This window comes from Typha latifolia, chromosome 1, assembly GCF_019914945.1.
Source record: "Typha latifolia isolate L0001 chromosome 1, TyphaL0001v2, whole genome shotgun sequence".
In the NCBI taxonomy this organism is placed as follows: Eukaryota; Viridiplantae; Streptophyta; class Magnoliopsida; order Poales; family Typhaceae; genus Typha; species Typha latifolia.
In genome coordinates this window covers 8,384,092-8,410,684 of record NC_133086.1, presented here as the reverse complement: position 1 = coordinate 8,410,684, position 26,593 = coordinate 8,384,092, and the positions used below count along the sequence as shown (strand labels likewise).

The window sequence follows — 26,593 nt, the reverse complement described above, 5'->3', positions numbered from 1 at the left end:
AGATCATAGTTGTAGAAGCATCAAGTCCTTCGAAACCCTAGCCACCCTCTTCCACTAGTAGCCACCCTTACGGCTATCCACCACCACCATTGGCCGTCCACCACCCTTTGCCATATGTGTTCAATTATATTTTACATTCTTCGGATCTTCCTAAGTCAAGTGAAGAATAATTAATATTATTCACCATCATTAATCTTTCATTAAAATTCTATATTTAATTAAAAAATTAATAATTTAAAATTACTTCTGAAATATTTAATATTAGTCTTACTTTAAAAGTCTTAATTAGAGCTTTCTCACCGTATAATTTCTATTAAAACAATATTATTAAATGTATCTATTAATTAATTTAAATATGTATAAATATATATTATAATAATTAAATATTAACTATAAAGCTCGGTGCATTGCAGTGCACCGAATTCTTTGATGTATATTTGGAGCCATAAATATTATTTCATGTGAGTTGTTACATGCAAACCACAATTATAAGGATAGAAGTATTTTGATTTTTTTAGTCTACCGATGACAGGGAGTGAAATATCCAATTTTAATCGTTAAAACTCTTTTAACTTCACTGACCATAAACAACACTGCACGGGTCAATACGCACAACGCCTAGTATCCATTGTTTATGGCTAGGACTACTGGGGTATCTAATACCATTTGCTCCCCTAGATTTCTTCTCCAATGTCAGTGTCGAACTAACAAACCAGTATATAGTTTTTTTTCTCAATAAAATAAAATAAATTATTTTAAACAAAAAGAAAAACGAACAACCAAACCCCAACACCAATCTCATTAAACCATAAGAAATCCATAGTTTTTATTAGCATGCTGATTAATTAAACATAGAAAATATTCTTTAAACTGAGAGATTGCTCAAGACAAAGGCGATGGCCGCAGCGGCGGCTTCCTGGGGCATCCAACACAAGGGCAGTGAGCCTGACACTCTCCTAGAGTTGGAACACATGAGTCCGGACCAATGGCTTTTCCAGAGAGGCAACAGTAACAACGACCAGTGCTGCACGTTATCGAGTAGCAAGGTCTGATCCCATTAGGGCATGGGTAGCCGTTTGCGTTGAGCGTCAAATTAGCCTCTTCAATCTGATAGCCTATTTATCAAAACAAAAAAATTTATAGAACAAGTTGGTGAGGTAAAATATTTTGCCAAGTATAATGAGAAAAATAAGTAGGAGCCCTAGACTTACAATCATGTAGAGAAATGAGGAACCCAAGAACCACAAAGACAATAGCTAAGCGAATGGTTGTCATCGTCTCCAAACTTTTGTAGGAAATTTAGATGCAAGACCTCTCTCTCTCTATATATATATAGATAGATACATATATACTTTTTTAAACCATATCTACTTTTCATAAATAATGATATATTAGGTATGTCTTTCCTAACATAGAAAGGCTATTATTTGGAAATAGATGTCAGATTGGCTTTATAAATAGAGACCTATTCAGAAGGGAAGATATGCTTGTCTCGGAGAATTTATATTCACAAGGAAAGATATCAATAGTTTCGATTCACTCACAAGCTTTCTTCTGGTGTGCTTAAATCATTGGCGATTATGTTACGATCCGACCACATGGGTTAAGTCGAGTCAAGTTAGTTAGTTAGCTTTATCTTATTATTTTAAATTTTAAATTAATTAGATAATCTTCATGTGGACCCGATCCGCTTAGAATTTTTACTCATATAAATAGGAGTGGACATATGTTGATAATAATCGTGGAATGAATGGTATCCATCCACCACTCTCCGAGGATTGCCGCAAAGTCACCATTATGCCCTATCTGACCTTGCTTCACTATTTTAATCATAACATTTCATCTGAATCTCTGATTAAATTCATTCTAAATTATTAGCATTAAGATTTTTGATGTTATTACCTCACAAAATCTCAGGATTATCCTACGGACAGATCGTTCCAGATCTGTTTCGTAACTTTAGTGTCAAAGCCGATATTCCTTGGACAATGGTTATCACACAATATAAGACAAACGAGGAAGGAGCGACCTTGGAGGACTAGGAACTCATCTCCATTCCTGTGAAAGTTTATCTAGCACCCTCGCCACCACCAGCAACAGTCGACAAGCCGTCGATGTGGGCGAAAGCAATTTTTAAAGATTTTTCTAACGAGGTCACTAGATCCATCATGGAGAGCGTCGAGAGGATGGTAAAGGCTATTCAAGCCTTGGCGACAGCCCTCCTAACTCAGCATGGCCACCTCACACTGCCAGCACTGCTGGCCATGATAGAATCCAGCCAACCACGACTAGAAATCTCAAACCGTTAGGGAGGTATAGAGGAGACCCAACCGTCGGCCAAAACACCTCCTCCAATCGAGAAGGAGCGTGTTCCCTCCCTACAAGCCGAGCCTGCCACCGTAGAGACACTAGACCAACCGATAGAGACTGCCCCGGAGTCATCTTCCCCACCCTTGGTGGGAGCTAGGGCCAAAAACCCTAGCCCTCCACCAGTAGCCATCTGGTCATTCTCAACCCCCACCGCCACGTCCAGTCCCTTCCACAGGACCCCCGCACCTAAGCCAAACTAGTGATAACCCAGCAGAAGGCTGGAAAAGCGTCGTCAATGACCCTCCTTGCTATAGGAAAATTGAGGCAGGTGACCATATTGCCGACATTCTAGCAACCACCAACAGCCATGGTCAGCTCCCATTGGCCGATTGTAAGATTGTAGTGGCCACCATAGTCATCAATGACCACCACATGGCCGAACCTAATGGCCACACTCATGGCGATATTGCCTTAGCGAAGCCACATCGGGGTGACTTTCACAAGCCTCGCTGCCATCGGGGCTCCATGGCAGTGGGACTACGACCACCAACCACATCTGCCGGGGGCCGAGGGATCCGCTGGTAAGGTGCCACGGCTGTCATTGCAGCCACCCAAGCCCGAGCTCGAAGCTCACCGTCGCAAGGATCACTTGGAGGTTGACTGTCAGCGGCCCACAACCTTGTCCAGCCATCGTCGGTGCCCATGCAGCCCACAATAGTGCCCGTAGGCTGAAATCTAATTTTGGTCCTTGGGTTAGGTTTTTGAATATTAAGTGGGAGAGATAAAGTGCACGTATCTCGAGGTGTGCTAAATATTTGCGATCTGGTTCGATCAACTTGTGTGAACTAGTTGGGAGGCCATGAGCACGACTTGGAGCTTGAGAACAATTGGTGGAACGAACCGGTGGGCCCGCGCTATTGAACTGAGTCTCATCTACATGCAGACCCATGGGCCTACGAGCATGACGTAAATTAGAAGATCTAGCTCGCATACTAGTCACCTTGAGGACAAGGTGTCGGAAGCATGGTGGATTGTAACGATCGGACCATATGGGTTAAGTCGAGTCAAGTCAGTTAGTTAGTTAGCCTTATCTTATTATTTAAATTTTAAATAAATTGAATAATTCGCATATGGATGCAATCCGCTGGGGATTTCTACTCCTATAAATAGGAATGGACATATGTTGATAATAATCATAGAATGAATCTGAGTTTAGCCAAATATTTCTTATCATCTTTATCTTTTATCGTAGTTGTTAGATCGCCTTATTTTTTAAGGAGTAGATCATAGTTGTAGAAGCATCTTGTCCTTCGAAACCCTAGAGACATTCTTCCACTAGCAGCCACCCTACCGTACAGCTGTCCACCACCACCCTTGGCCGTCCACTACCCACTGACGACCACTACAATGTCGGTTATTTATTATTCTGTCCTATCTGACCTTGCTCTACTATTTTAATTATAACCTTTTATTGAAATTTCTGATTAAGGAACAGATCGGTATTTTATCTCAGGATGAAAGCAAGAATTTGAGCATCTTGAGTAATAAATGCATTGCTGTCCTGCGCCAAATAAATCTCAAGTGGCGTAGTAAAACCCAGATTAACTAAATTATCTAAGGGATGATAATACAAAATTCTTCCACTAAGATTAGACGTAATAAAAATTACATTGAAAAAGTGGTTTTGGACGATGAGTCTGTGGTCTTATCTTGCTCCGGTATTGGTAATGCTTTTGTTGATTTCTATAAGGAGATGTGGCATAAGGACGTTGATGCCGTTTAGGCATCGGATTACTGGCCAAATCTCCCGGTGGTGAGACCTTCTTGTAGTGATGAACTACTTAGGCAATTCTCGATTGAGGAGGTTAAGAAGGTTATGTGGTCCATGCCAGTCAGAAAAGCCTCAGGTCCGGATAGTTTTCAAGCAGAATTTTATAAAAATTATTGGGACATTGCAGGAAAGGATTTGGTTGACTCATTTATTGACATTCAAAACTCTTCTTCTCTCCTTAACCATTGGGGCCAGACCTACATTTCTTTATCCCAAAAAAAGATAGCCCGGCCATGGTGGTGGACTACATACCTATCTTCCTCTGTAATGTTAATTATAGAATTCTAGCCAAACTTTTGGTTAACCGGCTTAAGTCGTTGTTGCCTAAGTTGATCAGTTCTGAGCAAATAGCTTTCGTAGTTGGTAGACACATACATGATAATATTGCTATAGCCCATGAGATAGCAAATTATATTAATTCTGCCAACTACAAAGATAGCTATATGATGATCAAAATAGACTTAGAAAAAGCCTATGATCGTCTTAATTGGGAGGCTATCTCTCTAGCAATGAATCGCATGTGCTTTTCGGATAAATTTATTGGTTAGATTAAGGGGTGTGTGGGTTCTCCTATTTTTTCTACTCTTATAAATGGTATGCCTTCGTGCTGGTTTAAGGAAGAAAGGGGAATCTGGCAAGGAGACCCCTTATTCCCATATTTATTTGTCCTGGTTGCTGAAATTTTTACTCAGTTCATGAAGCAGCTTACTGATAGTGCTAATCTCACCCCCCTTGCATTTTAATCATAATACTTATGTTAGTCATCTTATGTATGTGGATGATCTTCTGGTCGTTGTCAAAGCCACCCATGCCTCTTGCACTACTCTCCTCTCTATTTTTGATAGATATGAGCAAATCATGAACATGAGGATTAATCAAGCTAAGTCAAAAGTTTTCTTCCCTGATAAGATCCCCTCTAACTTGAGAACCGCCATCACCCTGCTTTAAGTACCTGAGTTCCAATATATTTGATGTCTTTTACCTGGATCCCGCTTCCTAACGTCGACCGAATAGCTAAGTTAGCCCGTAATTTCCTTTGGGAAAAGAATAACTCTGCTAAATGCCTTCATTTAGTCCATATGACCGAAATGCAAGCTCGTCCAACAGCTCCTCTATGACCGAAATGGGATACCGGTCCTTGACGATAATAGTGTTTAGTGCCCGGTAGTCGACAAAAAAATGTCATGTCCCATCCTTTTGCACTAATAGCGCGGGCGATAAGTAAGAGCTATGACTTGGTTGAATTAGGCTTTGCTCCAATATCTCGGCTACCATCTTAGAGATAACTTCCTTTTACATATGTGGATACCGATATGGCCTCACGTTCGTCGGTGCAGCCCCAAGCACAATCTCTATGTGATGGTCCATCATTCATCTTGGTGGCAACTCCTTTGGTTCCTCAAATAGTCCAACAAATTTATCTAATAAATTAAACAACTCGATGATAGTATCTAGACTCATTTGAGGCTCATCTTCTACTAGTCCTAACTGAAGAAAATAGGTCAAATCACTCGCACAAGGCAGCCCCACCATCGGCTACATCGTAGGAATCGACGGAGAACGGATGCCATCAACCTCATCTTCAAAGTGTCGATCCTCCTCATCGACAAAGCGCACCGGTGCCACACGCCTCTCTGGTTCCACCACTATCGGTCTTGGATTTTGTATCGGAGGTGGGAGATGATGTGTAGGCATAGGTAAAAGAGGATCATTGACACTAATATGTCACACCTGGACCTGTAGGGTATCGGTTCGATGTGGTCCCACCACTAGTCCTTCTTGAGGCACTGATCTTTATCGAGGAGATGACGAAGCCAATTGGTTCATGACATATTTTTTTAAAGCATTATGATCATTCTGCATTGCGTCAACTCTATCCAGCAATGTTTGGAACATGCCCCTAAGTTCATCCACCAAGCCCATGTTCACACCCATGGACGTTGGTTGACTCGGTCCTACTGTGGTCGCTCTAAGGGAATCGACCTCACAGTTAGGGTTATCGTGGATTGAGTCTTCCCTTGACGGTGTGCTCTCCATTGGTCTCCTTATTGATGTCATCTTCCTTGTTTCCACCATTAATGGAGGTCTGAGGTTCACCTGGCTCTGATACCAATGATAGGCTACGGAACAATTCATTCCAGATCTGAATTTATAGTAAGAAACTATCTGCGCAACCAAGATGAAATATTCACCAAATATTCTTCTATAGTCAAAAAATTACGAAACTAAGTGGAATCGATCCGTAACTCCCTAATCTCCACTTTCATATTTACAACCTTTGCCTATTCGAAACAAAATTAGGACTAAAATATTATATATTGCGGATGAAGGTGGTGGTGATGGGTAGAGTGGATATTAGGGTTATGGATGATAATGGAGAGGAGGGTGGATGGGTGATGTTATTTAAGTGATTAAGACAAAGGGGGAGAAGTAGTCGAGATCCCAAAGAAGAGGGAGGACTCGACAAACGAAGGAAATTAGAAGTTAGGAGAGACATTGCCAACGTTAGAGGTGGTAGGTTGGTGGATAGGGAGGAGGGAGATTAGGGTAGAGAAAATAGAGAGAATTTGGCTATCATCCACACCTTTATAAAGGCCAGCCAACAAGCCCTAATAACAATAACTAACCCTAATCCTAGTGGAATCCCGCCGATCGCGTTCAAATGCGCTCGATTGCATTCAAACGCACGGAAAGCATTTTATGTCGATACGAACATGATGCAGGCGTTCGAACGCGGCGTTCAAATGCGCCCAACTGCATATGAACGCACATTTCGCGTTATCTATTTTTACGAACATGATGCAGGCGTTCGTACGCGGCGTTCAAATGCGCCCGACCGCATACGAACGCACATTTCGTGTTCTCTATTTTTGCGAATCTGATGCAGGCATTCACAAAGGCGTTCGAACGCAACCCCTTCCGCATTCGAACGCGACCTACAAAAATTTTGCTTCAATAAAAATAAATAACTAATGTAATAAGAAAAGACTCTAACAAAGTGTATCACCTTTTTGCTCTAATGCAATAGAAACCATAGATCATCTCTTCTTTGAGTGCGATATGGCCTCATCACTCTGGGACCTTTTAAAAGCACATCTTAACAATAATGTCCGCCTTGAAAAGAGATGGTCGGATGGTTTTTAGTTGCAGCTGGGCAATGGGTTATCGTGTCCGAACAAGGACTGGGTTCAGGGCTGTTGTGCGGTACTCCTGTGGCAAATTTGAAAGTTGAGAAACAAAATCATTTTCTCTGGTGAAACGGACAATATCAGGAAGGTATGGAATCTACCCATATCACTTACTAAAGAATATCATCACAACTTATATGTCGGAAAGATGAAGCCTAACCCCCACTGTACATCTGCTCAATGGGACCCTCCACCGCCCGGATGGGTCAAAGCCAATTGTGACGGCTCGTTTATGAATAGAGTAGAAGTGGGAGGAGCCTGATTCATACTCCGACAGGTTGATGGCAAGCCTATTCTTGCAGAGTGTAGATGTGGGCCCTATAAATCGGTGCTCATTGCCAAAGCCACTGCAATGAAAGAAGCTCTACTATGTATAGTGCAAAGAGGATAGTCTAAAGTCTGGCTTGAGTCGGACTCAAAGATTCTAATCGATATTCTGGAAAATGATCGACAGCCTCTATGGTCTCGTAGCTCTTTCATTGATGACATTAAAAACCTAGCTAGCAATTTTGAAAATTGCAAAGTTACATATCTCACCAAGCTAATCTCGCCGCAGATTGGCTGTCCAAAAAAAAAAAGAAGCCTTAGCTTCGGGTGTACCTGGGATGGAAGATTTTCTTCTGAACTTGTTCAATTTTTTGTCTCCGATTCTAGTAGAGACTTTTCTACCCAGTTACTAACTTAATACAAAAATTTGCTCTTTTTATTAAAAAAAAAAAATCTTGTAGCTTGATTCATGCACGTCAAAGGATATTTTCTATTATGCAAAAATCTTGAAATATGTGACGAGAGAGAGCTTTGGCTAACAAATCAGCAAGCTGTCCCTAAATTCTTTTGCTAAAAGAAATACATAAAAAATTATATTTCTTCGTTCGCATGCCTCTGCGATATGTGTTCAATTATATTTTACATTATTCGGATCTTCCTAAGTCGAGTGAAGAATCATTAATATTGTTCATCATCATTGATCTTTTATTAAAATTCTATATTTAATTAAAAAATTAATAATTCAAAATTACTTCTGAAATATTTAATATTAGTCTTACTTTAAAAGTCTTGACGAGAGCTTTCTCACCATATAATTTGTATTAAAAAAATATTATTAAATGTACCTATTAATTAATATAAATATATATAAATATATATTATAATAATTAAATATTAACTATAAAGCTCAGTGCATTGGAGTGCACCGAATTCTTTGATGTATATTTGGAGCCCTAAATATTATTTGATGTGAGTTGTTACATGCAAACCACAATTATAAGGATAGAAGTATTTTGATTTTTTTAGTCTACCGATGACAGGGAGTGAAATATCCAATTTTAATCGTTAAAACTCTTTTAACTTCACTGACCATAAACAACACTGCACGGGTCAATACGCACAACGCCTAGTATCCATTGTTTATGGCTAGGACTACTGGGGTATCTAATACCATTTGCACCCCTAGATTTCTTCTCCAATGTCAGTGTCAAACTAACAAACCAGTATATAGTTTTTTTTTCTCAATAAAATAAAATAAATTATTTTAAATAAAAAGATAAAAAAGAACAACCAAACTCCAACAACAATCTCATTAAATCATAAGAAATCCATAGTTTTTATTAGAATGCCGATTAATTAAACATAGAAAATATTCTTTAAACCGAGCGATTGCTCAAGACAAAGGCGATGGCCGCGGCGGCGGCTTCCTTGGGCATCCAACACAAGGGCAATGAGCCTGACACTCTCCTAGAGTTGGAACACATGAGCCCTGACCGGTGGCTTTTCCAGAGGTGCAACAGTAACAACGACCAGTGCTGCACGTTATCGGGTAGCAAGGTCTGATCCCATTAGGGCATGGGCAACCGTTTGCGTTGAGCGTCAAATTAGCCTCTTCAATCTGGTAGCCTATTTATCAAAAAAAAAAAAAAATAGAACAAGTTAGTGAGGTAAAATATTTTGCCAAGTTTAATGAGAAAAATAAGTAGGAGCCCTAGACTTACACTCATGTAGAGAAATGAGGAACCCAAGAACCACAAAGACAATAGCTAGGCGAATGGCTGTCATCCTCTCCAAACTTTTGTAGGAAATTTAGATGCAAGACCTCTCTCTCTCTATATATATAGAGAGAGAGAGAGAGAGAGAGAGAGATACATATATACTTCTTTAAACCATATCTACTTTTCATAGATAGACCATTAAATAATAATATATTAGGTATGTCTTTCCTAACATAGAAAGGCTATTATTTGGAAATAGATGTCAGATTGGCTTTATAAATAGAGACCTATTCAGAAGGGAAGATATGCTTGTCTCGGAGAATTTATATTCACAAGGAAAGATATCAATAGTTTTGATTCACTCACAAGCTTTCTTCTAGTGTGGTTAAATCATTTTAAATTAATCGGATAATCCGCATGTGAATCCAATCCGCTAAGAATTTTAAATTAATAGGAGTGGACATATGTTGATAATAATCATGGAATGAATAGTATCCATCCACTACTCTCCGACGATTGCCGCAAAGTCGATTATTTTAATCAGAACATTTCATCCGAATCTCTGATTAACTTCATTCTAAATCTATTAGCCTTGAGATTTCTGAGGTTATTACTCCACAAAATCTCAGGATCATCCTACGGACAGATCATTCCAGATCTGGTTCGTAACTTTAGTATCAAAGTCGACGTTCTTTGGACAATGGTTATCACGTAATCCAAGACGAACGAGGAAGGAGCGATCATGGAGGACTAGGAACTCATCTCCATTCCTATGGAAGTTTATCTGGCACGCTTGCCACCACCACCAATAGTCGACGATGAGCCGTCGACATGGGCGAAAGTAATGTTTAAAGTTTTTTCTAACGAGGTCACTAGATCCATCGCGAAGAGCATCGAGAGGATGGAAAAGTCTATTCAAGCCTTGAGCAACAGCTCTCCTAACTTAGCACGGCCACCTCACACCGCCAGCACTGCTGGCCATGACAGAATTTGGCCAACCACGGCTAGAAATCTCAAACCGTGAGGGAAGTATAGAGGAGACCCAATCAAGGAGGAGCGTGTTCCCTCCCTGCAAGCCAAGCCTGCCCTCACAGCTACACTGTAGCAACTGATAGAGATGGCCCCTAAGTTGTCTTCCCTACCCATGGTGGGAGCTAGGGTCAAAAACCCTAGCCCCCCACCGGCAGCCGTCTAGAAGTTCTCGGCTCCTGTCGCCGTGTCTGGTCCCTTCCACGGGACCCCCACACTTGAGCCAGACCGACAACAGCCCAACAGAAGGTTGGAAGAGCTTCGTCAACGACCCTCCTCGCTATAGCAAAATTGAGGCAGGTAGCTGCATTACTGGTATTCCAGCGGCCACCAATGCCATGGTCAGCTCCCACTGGCCGACTACAAGACAGTAGTGGCCACCACAGTCACCGATGACCACCTCATGACCAAACTTGACGGCCACACTCGTGGCGATATTGCTTGAGCGAAGCCACATCGGGGTGGCTTTTGTAGGCCTCGCTGCCACCGAGGCTCTATGGCAGTGGGACTACAGCCACCAACCATAGTCGCAAGGGGCTGGGGGGCCCGCCGATAAGGTGCCACAGCCATTGTTGTAGCCAGTCGAGCCCGAGCTCGAAGCTCACCGCTGCAAGGAACACTTGGAGGTTGACTGTCGGTGTCCCACAACCTTGTCCAGCCACCATCGGTGCCCATGCAACCCAAAGTAGCACCCCTAAGCTGAAATCTAATTTTAGTCCTAGGGTTAGGTTTTTGGATATTAAGTGGGAGAGATGAAATGCATGTATCTCGAGGCATGATAAATATTTATGATCTAGTTCGATCAACTTGCGCGAACCAATTGGGAGGCCATGAGCATGACTTGGAGCTCGAGGACAACTAGTGGAACGAATCGGTGGGCCTGCACTATCGGACTGAGTCATATTTGCATGCAGACCCGTGGGCCTACGAGCATGACATAAATTAGTAGATCCAGCTCGCGTACTAGTCACCTTGAGGATAAGGTGTCGGAAGCATGGTGGATTGTTACGATCAAACAATACAGGTTAAGTCGAGTCAAGTTAGTTAGTTAAATCTATCTTACTGTTTACATTTCAAATAAATTGAATAATCCGTATATGAATCCGATCTGCTAGGAATTTTTACTTCTATAAATAGGAGTGGACATATGTTGATAATAATCATGGAATGAACCTGAGTTTAGCCAAATATTTCTTATCGTCTTTATCTTTTATCGTAGTCATTAGATCGCCTTATTTTTCTATGAGTAGATCATAGTTGTAGAAGCATCAAGTCCTTCGAAACCCTAGCCACCTTCTTCCACTAGTAGCCACCCTTACGGCTATCCACCACCACCTTTGGCCGTCCACCACCCTTCGACGACTACTGCAATATCGGTTATTTATTATTCTACCCTATTTGACCTTGCTCTACTATTTTAATCATAACTTTTTATTCGAATTTCTGATTAACTTTATTCCAAATCTATTAGATTTGAGACTTCTAAGATTACTATCTCTCAAAATCTCAAGATCATCCTATGAACGGATTGTTCTAGATTTGGTTCATAACATATTAAGGTAGTAGGATTTAAGAACTTTTTGACTCCCGTTCATTTGTGGAATAGGAATAGGCTTATTCTAGAATAAATTTCCATATTCTTGTGACTAACTAAACATTAACTTACATTATTATAGTATAATAATTCATCATCCTCTCTTATCATATTTAATACAACTTTAAAAAATAATTTATTAATAACTTATAATTACTAGTTTGCTCTTAGATTAGACAATACTTAAATACACATCATTTCATCTAGTGTTGAGATTAATTTTGAGCTATACTTTTATGTTTAGGCTCACCTCATCTCAACTCGTGACCAATTTTGATTAGAGGAGGAGGCGACGGGAATGGAAGCTTGCCAAAGGAGGAGGAGCCGACAATCGCTTACCAATAGAGGTTGAGTAGGCTGGATGAGGAGGCGAAGGATGAGGAAGATAAGGCCGAGGCCGATAGACGGGCTGCTAAAGGAGGACAAGGAGGGTAGGGTATGACAATGAAGATGGCATTCTTGTTAAGGGCGGAATAATTGGGTGATGGGACTCTAATTGAATTGATGGAGAGGAGAGTTTGTAGATCGAAAAATTATTAAGATTCAAGTATAAAATTATAATTTGTTACATGAGAAAGACAAAAGAAATTAGGGTGTTGGCCTTGGATAGATCTAACAACATTGCTATTACTTTTGTATTGCATTGGTTCATCATATACATCTGATATGATCCACATTAGAGAGTCCATAGACTCATCCTTCTCTAGCATTATGTCATTCATTTTAATTTTATCAAGTATCAGCCTTATAATGTCATAATCATGAGTTAGAGAATTATAAAGTTCAGTTTATGTTATGGATCAAATCTGGACTGATTCGGACGTAAGAAAATTATAAAAATTTAAATATTGGTAGCTCCACGAGATAGGGTTCTAATAATTCTAACTTTATATCAATCGGATATTTGGATGAAAAAATATAATTATAACAGTAGAGAAATGTCAAAACAGGGTAAAACGGTAAATATCTATCATTGCGACGGTCATCGGAGGGTGGCAGATAGTCAAGGGTGGTGATTGACGACCGTATAGTAGGGTGGCTGCTGGAGGAAGGTAATGGCTATGGGTTGAAAGTAGAATTAGTGTTTCTAACTTAGATCTACTCATAAGAAAATAAACGGCTATAGTTAACTTACTTCTATTCATAGATTATCTTACTCTTACTCTTAAGATAAACTCAAGACTAAAATAATTTTTTAATGCTTAGATACTTGAATTCTTCGATGAATAAAGCCCAGCTCCTCTATATATAGAGATGGGATATAATGAGTTCTATTTGGACTTAACCCTAAAAGCTTATACGACTGAAACTAGAACTTATCTTAGAGACTTACATGACTTAATTAAACTTATCTTAATAGCTTACATAACTTAATTAAACTTGTCTTAGTGGCTTACATAACTTAACTAGACTTATTTTAAAAGTTTACATAAGCATGAATCAATTAAAAGATAAATAGGCTCAATTTATAAAGCCCAATGTCCTCATAATACGATCCAATTTGACCCAATTTGCATAAGTTTAGCTCAGCTTATTTCGATGTTTATCAAGATATTTAACGAGGACCAGAAAAAAAGAAAAAAAATGAAACCTGCCCATTCTAGCACTCTTTTAGAGCATCTGCCGAGTGATAAAATCATGAAGATCTAAGCATGGTTAGCTTTGATCTCTTCAACCGGAAAGCATATCCAGGCCTTCTACCATCAAAAGGAAGTGGGAGCAATGTTCATTTATAAGCAATTAAGTGGTCTCATTACATATCTCATGCTTGATAAAGTGTTACAAATGGCATGATCTCTCTTAGTTAATCAGAATATTGGTCAACGCCTCATAAAAGCTTTCATGATAAGTAGTGATCGAGTGCACAAACTTTGTGAAAAGGTGCTTATAGAATTGCTTCTTTACATTAGATTATGAACAGATTATAACATATACAAAACAAACTTCTTGGAAATGTTCTACGGCCACAAAATTTGTGAGAGAAAACATGCAAGAACTTCAACTGTCAATGGTGAAGTCACCATCATGGCTTTGCCTCATATCAGTCAGTATCAATCACAAAGTAACGTTTCCTTTGTTGCATTTCCAGTAGTTGGGTTCACCCTGGTAAAAAAGCATCATCATTTCAAATTCAGTGGATTTATCGAATTTCTTTCAGCAATGAACTATATCGAGGAAATATATGCCATACCCGTCTGCAACTTTGCATAGATACTCCCGTTGATCATCTCTCAGTGGAACATCAGTAAAATCTGATGAGAACACAAAGATAATAATTAGGCTTCCCTGAGTTCAAATCACAGTACAAATCTTACAAGCCAACAAGAGCGTTCTTTTGTTCATTCAACCTAAAGATAGAAGTATTAGAAGCAAGTACCTCAGAGAAAAGGTTTCCCACCATCTACTAAAAAGTGAAATCACACATCAACATAGGACAAGAGTTAGCATCAATAGCGAAGGTGAATACCACACAAAAATGAAGGTGAATGGCATTCTTTTCAATATGGACAAGCGGTTTTGGTCTCTCATATCAATTCCCATAGTTGATAAAATTGTTGTTGCAGATGCAACTAGAAGTTGAATTATTAGCATAGTAAAATAAGTTGGCAGGGATATACATTATTGGTGTTCTATGGGATCCACATTATGTATCAAAAGCTGTTAAGCAACCTTAAGATCATAATACGCTAGTTCTCTGGTTAATAGACAATCGGAAACTTAGTGCTTCTCTTGTGAAGAGGAAATTAAGAAATTGGTTATAGTGGTTGAGGCCTTAAAGAAAAGACGTAATGGCTATAAGATACTCTGAAGATTTACAGTCAGCAAAACCAACTCAGAATTGGTTTATAAGCAGGTTTCATATGTGAACTAAACAAAATTTAAAAGATCAGATCTGTGGTCCAGGTTAAACTAGTAACATTCATAAATCATAATTCTTTGGGTGGATAACTTATTCTAAACAGAGAAAATACACTCCAAGAAATGCCTTCCATGGGCATATTATTGTTTATGATGACACAAACAGTTGGCTAAGATCATGCTGAAAGGATGTTCTTCAGCATCTAGTTAGGATTTAAGACTTAAGGAGATGTTTTGACCTTAATAGACGCAAAGAAGAGACAGGGTGTCCTCTCTTGCACTTCTTAATAATCAACATAGAAAAACAAGAATCATTTACAAGGCATTTCTAGAGTACTCTAGTTTCAGCATTACCAAGTTATTCAAGCAGACTGTGCAACTTATGGAAGCAGATGATATCTCTACTATATACGAAGATAAATCACGGCACATGAGAACATCAATATCGCATTAAGATGCCTCAAAATAGCGCATTACCAAATACCAATACTTCAAATTAATGGATGGATTACACTGGAAGACAGTAAGATTCAACAGCATGATAGTTTAGCTAAAGAAATCTAGAATGTTTATGATATTTAGCATTATCTGGATCCTCATCATTAATGTTAAACCATGTAGTAATGCAAGGACAAGTTCAACCTCAATGAGGCTTCAGACAGGCAAGCCAATTTTCACGAAAAAACTCAGTTATCTAGTTTGCTACATCTTTAGTTAAATTAGCCTTATAATTAGCTTAGATTGATGGACTAACATGATTCAATTGGACTCCAGGAAGCAGAAAGTATCTTTTCAGTTATTTGCTGATGTGCCAACTGGTCGTATCTTCCATTTTGGTTTCAAGACAAATAAGCACCTACCTAAGCTAAAACAAAGAGAAAAACAATGAGTCGTTGAGTGCTGTTATCTTTCACATGAACGACAATCATATTATCCACAGGTTCTCTTCTCCCTCTTTACTCTCTTCATCTTCTACTCACCCTACTTCTTCCTCTTACTCCCTGTAGTTTACTACTTTACTGCACACCTATCATTATTTCTCCTAAGTTTGACATCTCTATATTTTGTTTGGCTTTCTATGTTCAGCTGACCTGTCGTTCCCTGATGGCTTTCTGTCACATTAAACCTTTTGAAATTTCTCCTTTGTGCTTCTGATACTTTTCCAACAAAATACCAACTTCGAAAAGTTTTTTCAGCAGTAAACAATAAATGTCTACTCTTCAAAGACTTTTACCTCAATGATTCAAAACTTTAACTAAATGATCATTTCAAATATATATATATATATAGGTTAACCCATTGGATGATTGATACAGTTTAACAAGACAACTCTTTATGAAATTTAACACTACCAAAATAATATCTAAACAATGTCAAATCTAGAAATTGGTAGCACATGATTACAAATTCGGTCTGACATTGCAAGCAGTATAAGGTATAAGTAACAGAGCAATTTTGTACAAGCGGTCGACATGTGCAGTACAACTCCAATTGCATACTGAAAAGGCCAGCAAAAATGCATTTAATATGCTTATTCCATCATGAGAAACTCCAGAAATAGTAAAATTACCTGCACCATATATGACTGAACCCCTGAAAGATGTGTTGCCTGTAGCAAGTGCACCTTCCAGGTTTGCATTTTGCAAATTTGCCTGAACAAAAAAAAAGAGGCAAGAACAAACAAAAATAAATAAATTGAAGACTTCTCTATTGCCAGAAGTTCCTACCTATAGCAAAATCTACTAAACATTTCTGACATTTGAACATGATTGCTCTTATGTAGAGGAAAGAACTACACAAAGAATTCGGACTTTCATCAGCTCTCTAAGACATCAATGGTATTAAAGGTTAAAAAGAAGAAAATGTGTGACTCAAGGTCTCAGATTCCATTTTCATTTTGGTCGATTTCAGCCAACCCTGGAGAAAATGAAAAGTTCCAGCTGAGAGCTGTCTGAAACCAAAGTAGAAACCACAAATCTTGCTGGTTTTGGCATTGAACAATGAGTTTGGAGTTTGGATTTGGTTTGGAACCTCTCTCAACCAAAACTGAGCCACTTTGGTCGAAATTTGAAATCATTGATAATTGCAAAACAAAAAGAGAAATTGTAAGAGGGCAAAAACAAGAAACAACATTTAATATGTAGCGAGATTAGAAAAACCATTTAGAAATTACCTTTGTCACGTTTGCCAAAGAAAAGTCTGCAGCTCTAAGATCAGCATCAGAGAGATCCGCACCTGAAAATTTGCTGTCAAAATGAGCTCTGAGCTGCAATAGAGTCCCTAGACAGTTCATCTAGTGGCCATCTCTACACAAATTCTGCTTCACTTTATTCCTTAATACAGTTTCCAGATGATGGTTTATATTGTATTCTCAACTAATTCAGTCTTAATCCTGCATATTCTTCATTAATGTATCAATATACCTAATCAAATAATTGTTAACCTAATAGCATATCTATCAAATACATGAAGGGCATTCCCTAGAGCTTGACTGTTTACTGTACTAAGTTGCTTCTGTTAGCTGAGAAAAAGACGGATTTTTCTTTATCGACTTATTATGCCTTGAACCTTAGACTTTTTTGCTATTTTTATATTGAGCCTTGCATTTTCAGAAAAAAAAGGTTTCAAATCATGCATTGTATCGGTTGTAACTTGAGAGAGCCTCACATAAAGATATTGAAATAGGAATATTTTGTTTATTTTGACTGTAAATGCTTGTGAGCCCCTAATTTCCCATATTTTTGTCTCTCAAAATCCTACAAATACATCCTCTTTTTCCTTCAAATAACTGTTGAGAAGTTCAATTAGGGTGGGGATGGTTTGATCTAAGTTGGACTAATATCTATTTGGCTCTGATCTAGTAAACCAAGTTAACTGAGGCTCAAGGTTAAAGTCTGTAACCAGAGTAACGCCTAAGTATTATGTCAATATCTTTAGGCAAATGCAGGGCATGACATAGGAATAGAAAACAGGAAAAGTACGAACCAGAGTAAGTCACTATTGCAAGCTATACTAGAAAGAGATTGATTTTATAATGTGGAAAAAAATGGTTTGCGTGCTGAAATGAAGTCAATAATGCAAGATGTCAAATGATTTTTAAAAAAGAAAAAAGAGAAGCAGAACCTGTTAAGTCTGCATCAAAGAAGCTGGCACCGAGCAATTTTGCACCTTTGAAATTAGCTTGCCTTAGTATACTCTGCAATTAAGAAGGACAACAAAAACCATCAAACACAGAATTTTGCCAAGCAAATCAAACTACCAATATTAGATAATGAAAAAGAAAAGAAAAAAAATAAGAACATGATTATATTTTTATCGCTTGCCTACCGTCTTGAAGTCTTGCTTGATGAGCGTCTTGCCACTGAAATCCTTTCCAGAGAGGTCCTGGCCCCGGGTAACTCCGGCTCCATATGGGCCTCCTCCCTATAAGACAACCAATAATCCTAAAATCGTGAGGTGCTAGATAATGGAGTAATCATGCAGTGTCCACCTTTGCATCAAATATTAAAACACAATTCACCTTGAAATTCAACCAATGTAGATGTTGCTCGATTTATGGATTCTAATGTATTACTATGGCCCTTAGTAAATGTATCAATCGTATCTATCAACTTGAACTAATTTCTTTAACTCAGCATTTCATATAATTGTTTTTTTTTTTTGAACCACCTCTATTCCTGGGTCTGCAAAAGCTTAACTTTATAATTCTGGTAAATTAATCAGCAATGTATATCAAGGCATGCCCTCAGTAGAAATCCAATAGGCCGAGAAGAGAGTAAAGAACCTTAAATGCGATAGCGGGGTCGGCGAAGAAAATAGAGGCGGCGATGAAGGCAGCAGCGCCGGCCTTGCCCAAGCCTTCTCCCAGCATCGGAAGTGAAAGAAGCGAAGACAAAGGAGGCTTATCCGTTCCCTGGAAGGCCGAAAATTTTAACCTGTGAGAGGATTAAACGCAAGATAACGAGATAAAGAAATGATGCTTCCTACTTACGGGAGAAAGGAGATTGCAAGTGATGGTGAGAGGTAGAGAGGAGCGCCGCGATCTAGTAGTAGTGGTTGGACGAAGAAGGGGAGGAGGAGGGAAGTTTAAATTACTGAGAACGGCCATTGGAGCTCGATCCCGAACCGATGATGCTACGCTACTCTCTCTCTCTCTCTCTCTCTCTCTCTCTCTCTCTCTGTGATGGAATCTTTCTCCTCTCTTGCCTTCTCTTGTCGGCCTTATCCGGTCGGTCTCAGGCCACGAGCTAATCCGCATCAACAAGGATGCCGATGGTAGCCACGTCAGCATTAGTGAACCATACAGCCACGTAGACCACAGTCAAAATTGGTATTATTATATAAATAGTTAGGAAAATTAACTTTAATTAACTTAAATTTAATAAATAAAAATATGACTTAATTATTAATTTTCTCGAATTCGAGTGACACAACAAGACTCATGTAACCCTGTTCGTGAAATACAATAGCATGACTTTTGCAATATAACCAACACTATTAATTTTCCACACTAATATTACCTTAGATAAATATCTCAGCTACTTCAATCATATATACAAACATATACAATATGCTAGCAGTAACAAATAAAATAGTCACTTTTCAACCGAAAACTTTATACAACATGGGAATAGTACATTTCAAGTATTTAACCATAGATTCAATTTAATAGAAAAATAATACTTTATACACCAATTCAATCATTACCATTAAGTTTTCAAATCTAATAATAATTTCATGAGAAATACAACATAGTTTTAAATTCACAATCTTATTACAAACTTCAAATAGTTTGAAAAAAGAAAGCAAACATCAGTCCAAAAATCATGACTACCAAAAGAAAAAGAAAAAAAAATTAAAAGGGAATATAAATAACTAAGACAGAAATTTAAAGTTTATCTAGAAGCACCCTGTAAATACATCATGAATTAAACTTATAATTTACATTTCAGGTACAAATAGATAAATGAAGTATCTATTGTGCATGACAAATCAAGTGGAATAGAATATAACAAATATAGATAGATAGATAGATAGATAGATAGATAGATAGATAGATAGATGTGTGTCTGTGTGTGTATATATATGAATAGAAGATTTATGAAAAACTAGGATATCTCCCTGGTATGGCATATATACATGTGGCTTTCTTTGCACAGAAAATAGCTTGATAAATTCAGAAAATACTTGGATTGTTTGAAACCTAAAAATTTAGGAAACTGGGATATTTTTCTTAAAATAGCATCTAAATGCAAGAACCATTCTCCCTAGATATTAATATCTATTCAAGAAGAGCCTTATTAAGTGAAACAACCACAACTCACACTTGCCTATCATGTGAGATTGCCCTCACGCGAGGTTCACGTGAAAGCTTGGAAGGCTAGCAACATATAATCAATATCAAATACACCAAAATAGAGAAAATGAAACATGGGCTCATGAGCCGCAACAAATTCATCCATAATATAACAATACCAGTAAAGTTTCTGAATATAAGAGCATATTCTGAAAGAAAGATACAATAAGGCAAAAATATAAACCTTTTAGCTAAACTTACTAGACCACCTTGAGTCTTGAGTGCCAACCTAACTTAGGTCTTTTTATTGCTTTATTTATTTTATTGCAATTGGTGCCGGTTCAGGTTAGCCGACTATGCTTTATTAATTGGAGTCGCTTTGTATTTGGTGTGTCGCTTTGTATTCAACTCAAAGTGGTAGCGTAAGAGTCAAGTTGGTTTGTCTGGGTAGCCACCTATTTAAAGGTGTGGTGCATAACTATTTGAATTATTGAGTAATTGGACTAAAGCTTGAGTTTTTTCTTCTCCCAAACCCTACTGATCTCCTTCTTGCGTCGACCCCTCCTAGGCTACCACTCTTGGCTGTCGAAACCCCCTTTGTTTGGCCACACCACTTTTGTCTCTAAGGGTCAGCCTCCGCTCCCTCCTCCTCCCTCCTCTTATCTTTCTCTTCTCTTATGTACTTGTTTACATACTTTCCAAAATCACATCTCCGACCTTTGGCTACTTTTTGGTCAATATCTCAAGATTAAACTAGCCAAACCTTAGAACTTAGTTTCATTGAAAAAATTTCTTCAAGAGTGACAACATATCTAAATTTTAAGAGATTCCAACGAGTAGATCTCTAAAAAATTTCCTCACAAGAGCTACCCTAGAATCTGTCTAGGAATTATTGCGGATCAAATCAAGCCGATTCATGTCAATACATCAAAAGAAGAGAAAATAAACATAATGCTCTACTAAGTGAAATTGTTATCGGGCTCCTGTCGTGATGGCAGTTAATTGGCAATATATGTTAAATATAGATGAACTTAACGCTCAGCAAGGGGCACTATTATTAGTAGAATAACATAGATATAATACACCAAATATGAAAAGTGTGTGAATATTTAAATAAGTGATCTCCATCATGATAGAAAATAAGCATGCACATGAATGATTTGTTAGCATGGTCTGTCCTAATATATGCTAACTCACTCTACCCCCACTATCATGGTTTGGCCATCACTACTCGGTTGACATAAATGCTCCCAAGAAAGGTAAATCCTAGTAGTAGAATCTAATCGATTGTTTGCCACCACAAATTAAGAAACTCAGTCGTAGGCCCATCACCATAAGTCAACACTGCACCTTGATGCTATCCACTCAAGCCCTCAACTTAATATCATCGCATCACTTGTGCAGAAATTATGAGCCGTCGCTTTAAGATGTTGTCACCCTATGCCATTAGATACCACTAGGTCTACGTCATTAAATACTCTAAAGAATTTGACTCTCATTAATCAATAATCGTTGTTTGGCGAACGACATTCATGATTTTTGGGATCCATAAATTAAAATCTCAAGCATGGGCCCTACTATATAATAAAATAATATATTTGTTACATTTCTTTTTCTAGCTGAGTGTCAGATATTATCGAGACATAGAGATCATTGATTCATAATAGTGCATATGTGCTAATGACATAATATTATACAACACAAATAAGTATAATGAATATATCATCATTATGAAATAATATATGCTATTATACAAAACATGCCATAAATCATGATAAAAGCAATCCTATCAACCATCACGTTAAGTTTAAATGTGTAACTGTAATGTTTGAGCTACTATGTCATATGTAACAATTTTCATGTATAGCCGAATAAATCATATCAAGCAATAATAGCAAAGAAAAATAGTCCACTTTTTTGGACATGCTAAATCTTCCCTAGTAACAAGTTGTTATACTCTGATATTAGTCCATTCCAAAATAGCACTAGTTTTGAGGAGCTTAACGATAAAAATATCAAGTCAAAACTTGCATCCCAATATGTAAAATAAAAAAGAATAGAAAATAAAAAAGGCCCGCAAGGGGCATGATCATGGGTCTAGCTCGAAGTGGGCTTGGGCCTAGCCAAGCCAGCTTAGTCCAACCTGGCCCGCTCATCTAGCTCAGCTTGATCGGGCTCAATTCAGCCAACCCGATCCATCTAATCCTGACTTGAACCCACTCTAAAGGGGGAGTCACTCCTTCCCTCTCTCACACGCACCACCGCGAGATATAAAAGGAAACTCGTTGAGTGCCAAATGTTGTCAAACCACCATTCGGGAGAAGGGAAGGGTCGAGGTGGTCGCCCAAAATGTGCCTAGGCCCTTTGATGAGCACTAGTCGATGAACGACAAAGCAAGAAATAAAAAGGGTAAGACTGATGTGACATTGACAATGGGGAAAAATTAAATACCAAGTATGTGAGTCAAAGGCTAGGGAAGATGCCCAATGAGTTGCCATAGTTTGTAAGGCCCATGATAGGATCTCAAGCAGTCCAACAATGCCAAGCAAGGCACCTACTGTCAAGGCCAATCGAGTCTCACTAAAGGTGATGGAGGGTCCTTACCTTAAGCCATCACCATGGGACTCTCACTGACCCCAAGGGTCGTCAGTTGGGCCATTATCAATTGACAAAAAAGTCCTCAGCTTGTTGGTGATGGGATGACCACCATCCACTCATGATAAGCATATAACACATAATAGGAGAAAATGGAAGGGGGATCTCACCAAGAAGTGAATCGTGGATTCACTAGTAAGGGAAGGAGTGAAATGGCGAAGCCAAAACGGAGGTTACGGATGGTAGAGTGGAAAGCTTGGTGAAAGTTTCTTATCAGGGAAGTGGAGAGGAGAAGTTAAGATAGGGAAAAGGGTGGGTGACAGCTCTCTACCCAAGGCCAGCCACCCTACACGCACGCCATTGATGGCATGTGTTGGGAGGTCGTCAGGCTGCCACCTACAAAGGATAAAATCCTTTATCAGAAAAATGGGGAGGATCTACACGTGCAAACCTCTCTATTTTCTTTTAGATGTTACGTTAAGTATGAAGATTTATGTATATGAGCATTCACCAAATTCTACATCTTCACTCACATTAATCATTTAGTCCAAATTTTTGATATCTTTTGCTAGCTACTCTAATGTTGTAATATCCCATAAAAATAAATTAAATTAAATTAAAGGGCATGCGCACATGTTTGATGCGTGTTGAATACTAAGGGTGTGCATGTTTGGCACATGCACCCTGTTTTTAATAGGAAAGATCCCTTATGAACCCCATGATCCTTAACTTGAACTAAAAGGGTGAGACTCATCAGCCCCCTTTCCTCTTTCTCCCTCTCTCTCTCTTCTTCTCTCTTTTCTCTTTTTCTCTCCCCCTCAATAGTCATCTTCCCATTTTGGTTTTTGCTGCACTGAAGCATCATTAGAGCTCGCCATCACCATGAAAATGTTCGTCTGTGAGTTTTCTTTTAGCTAATGAAATTAATTATGGTATAATAAGCCCTCTAGTATGTTTTCACCTTTCTCTTCTTATTTCAGTCTTGTCGAGCAATCGATTGGTCGACAACCTTATGTCGCCACCGTGCCAATTCAGGAGCTACCCCTCGTTATCCTCTCTCATTGGGTTCCCTTCATGTGTACTCTAGGCTCTTAGGAGAGGGTACACCTCACAGTCTCCCACTGTCGATTGCTTAGTTTTTTTCTGATCATTGTGGTTGATGTGTTCATTCTTTCTTGGGTCAGTCGCCTTCCTATCCTTCCATAGGAATCTTAGTAATCAGCTAGCGAGATCTCATGGTCGATTAAAGATTTTGTCAACTTCCATAGTTACCGACCATGGAGAGGTTTTACTGGTGGCCACCGACCACCCTAGCTGGTCAAGCCTTGGGCTTGTGCACTTCTTTTAACCACCTCATTCTTTTAGCTTAGTTTTTTGTTAGTCTCTCCAATGGTTCATCAACATGTTCTCCGCCCGACTGTCGAGCCTTTTCCCTATTGAGATGGATGCGCTGCTCCATTTCTAGCCAGCTCTGCACCTTGTGTGCCTTCCTCAACTCGACTATTGGCAAAGGTGTTCGCTAGTAGCCACTACTTATCCCTTGGCAATCCCTGGTCGAATGAAAGAAAGGGTTTAGTGTTGGTGCTGGTGCTAGGCTTGGTTGAACCTACCTCAGGTGTGATTTGGGCTAGGTATGGCTCAACCCAAGTGGTGGGTTGGGTTGAGCCTAACTCAAGTTTGGCTTAGGCTAAGTGCAGCCCAATCTAAGGTTTGACGGGTTGGGTTGTTGTCAGCCGAACCTAAGTTGGTTTGGATTGGGTACGGCCCAGGACATGTTGATTGTGGGTTGGGTTGCGGCCCAACCCTTGTTGATAGTCTTGTTTCATGGACTTTAGGTCCATACTTGTCTAGTATGGTGGCAATGAGTTGGTAGTACCCCATTTGTTTGATGGCTTTGGGTCATGCTTGGTGATTTGCTTTGGATTTTTGGCTTAGTTGTAACAACCCAATACCCCCACCCCCCACCCCCCCAAAAAAAAAAAAAAAAAACTGGTTACATGGCACGACGTGGCCGGCCATAGTGTAGCCGGCCTCATGCCATGCAGTGGCTGGAGGGGAGCATGCCACGCCCCCCTTGCGTTGCCGCAGCCAACCGGCTACAGCCAGCTGGCCGCGGCGGGCCCCAGCGCCGCCGCAGCCACCGCCAAGGCCCCCCCACCGCCTTCCCTCTCTCTCTTTAAATCTCTCTCTCTCTCTCTCTCTTGATCCTCTCTCTCTATCTCTCTCTCTCTCTCTTGTCGAGGCTGGTCACCGCCGTCACCACCTCCACGAGCGCCGATCCCGAACCCCTTATTTGAGACCCCGTGGACCTTGCTAGCGAGAAGTGTCACACGATTGATGGGCAGATGTAAGGGATACGTGGTTTGTATCTTCTGATCAGTATGAGTAGTCTTATCCCTTAGACGTCTTTCTCAAATTAGGTTATATTATATATTTATATACATACATGTTTTGGCCTCCAGTATGATTATATGATTTTATCTAGAGATGATTACAGTCGAGCATATTTTATCATGCATTCGATTATGCTGATTTGGGATATGAGTACATTGGTGATATATATAGAGATAATTAGAGATGATTCTATTGTTATGATTGTTTACCAAGTTGATCTGTAGCATGAGTATGCATGTAATATATTAGCATGAGTATACATGTATTGACGATACAGTTGGAGACTACATTGCATCATTTTCTCTTGATTCCTATTCCACCTAAATTCCTGTTATGCATTGACTTGTTATCGTACTGGATATATGCATTTGATCTATCATGTAGAAGGAAAGCATGAAATGTGATTGATAGGATAGTTGATAGAAAGCGTAAGGATACCCGAGTGGGCGCGAGGGTTAGGGCGTGCCTGGAGATGATTGATCGCTCGACATAGTCGCGATCCTGTTGGCCTTACGTCTGAGGTCGTTAGTTTGTGTGCGCAGTAGACATTCGGACACATGCCGTTCGCCAGGGCATATGTGGCGAGTTATCCTCACGAGGTTTCTATCAACTATGTGGGTGCCCGGTCTGGATAGATGTTGATACCCTAGCGGGTGGCAGGGTATGGTTATATTAGAGATACTCTTACGGGTGGCGGAGTATGCTCTGAGCCTTTGGACATGATGTTGAGACCGGATACTGGGTATTGACTATGCACAGTGGTCTAGTATGATGACATTATACCGAGATGTCGGTGATGATCGTGATGTTGAGAAATACATATGATTTTATTATTATCTGACATACCTGATTATTGAGTGGTCAATATACATCACATATGATTGCATTTGATATCATAGCATTGCCATGGTCAACATGCATCATATATCATATTTGAGAGAGAGTTATGAGGATCATATGACGTGGTGACCTGTTTATTCATTGTCGAGGATTATGTATTCTTATCAGTTATGACATGTTATCTATTTTTCATTTATATATTATTGAGGATATATTCATATACTCATTCATGATATGATACTCTTTTTTATTCATATTATCCAGTACATGATTTACTCTTTGTCTGGTATCACTAATTCGGGGTAAGGTCTATTCACTGAGCCTTTTGCTCATGACTCTCTTTATTTCTTTTCTAACTCCTCAGATTTGTGGTACGTGATAGCGACTTGAGATATCTTGAGAAGATATTTTAGAGTGATGATGAGGTGAGCTATTGATGCGAAACAGTATAGAAGATAGTTTAACCAGATATTGAGTTGTATCGTTGTTTGTTATATTTGTACCTTATTGTATCAGATGATGATTTGTATAATATATGTTAGATTTTATAGGACTCGTGTATCAGTTGTTTAGTTGTATCTTGATGGTTTGTTGTGGCCTGTGTGGGCCCTGCCAGATTATATAGTGGTTTAATGTATATTATTATGGACTTGGATATTCATATGTTAACAA

At 39.1% G+C, this 26,593-nt stretch overlaps 1 protein-coding gene across 1 annotated transcript; it reads right to left on the bottom strand.

Annotated features, from left to right (window-relative positions):
- Positions 1-13,640: 13,640 nt before the first annotated feature.
- On the bottom strand, positions 13,641-19,052 carry LOC140780371 (thylakoid lumenal 15 kDa protein 1, chloroplastic). The gene is made up of 8 exons (XM_073125878.1): positions 18,788-19,052; positions 18,581-18,709; positions 18,124-18,219; positions 17,920-17,992; positions 16,970-17,031; positions 16,367-16,448; positions 14,129-14,189; positions 13,641-14,040 (listed from the first exon to the last, which is right to left on the bottom strand). Exons 1-8 carry the CDS (start codon positions 18,902-18,904, stop codon positions 13,989-13,991), a joined length of 672 nt encoding a protein of 223 aa, XP_072981979.1. The 5' UTR covers positions 18,905-19,052; the 3' UTR covers positions 13,641-13,988.
- Positions 19,053-26,593: the final 7,541 nt, after the last annotated feature.

Bases quoted from the DNA above. Each gene is read 5' to 3' on its own strand.
- LOC140780371 (XM_073125878.1), bottom strand. From the start codon at position 18,904: ATGGCCGTTCTCAGTAATTTAAACTTCCCTCCTCCTCCCCTTCTTCGT. The intron at 18,220-18,580 runs GTTCTTTACTCT...GTTGTCTTATAG, and splicing joins ACCCCGCTATCGCATTTAAG to GGAGGAGGCCCATATGGAGC. The intron at 14,041-14,128 runs GTATGGCATATA...CTTTTTTACCAG, and splicing joins CTATGCAAAGTTGCAGACGG to GGTGAACCCAACTACTGGAA.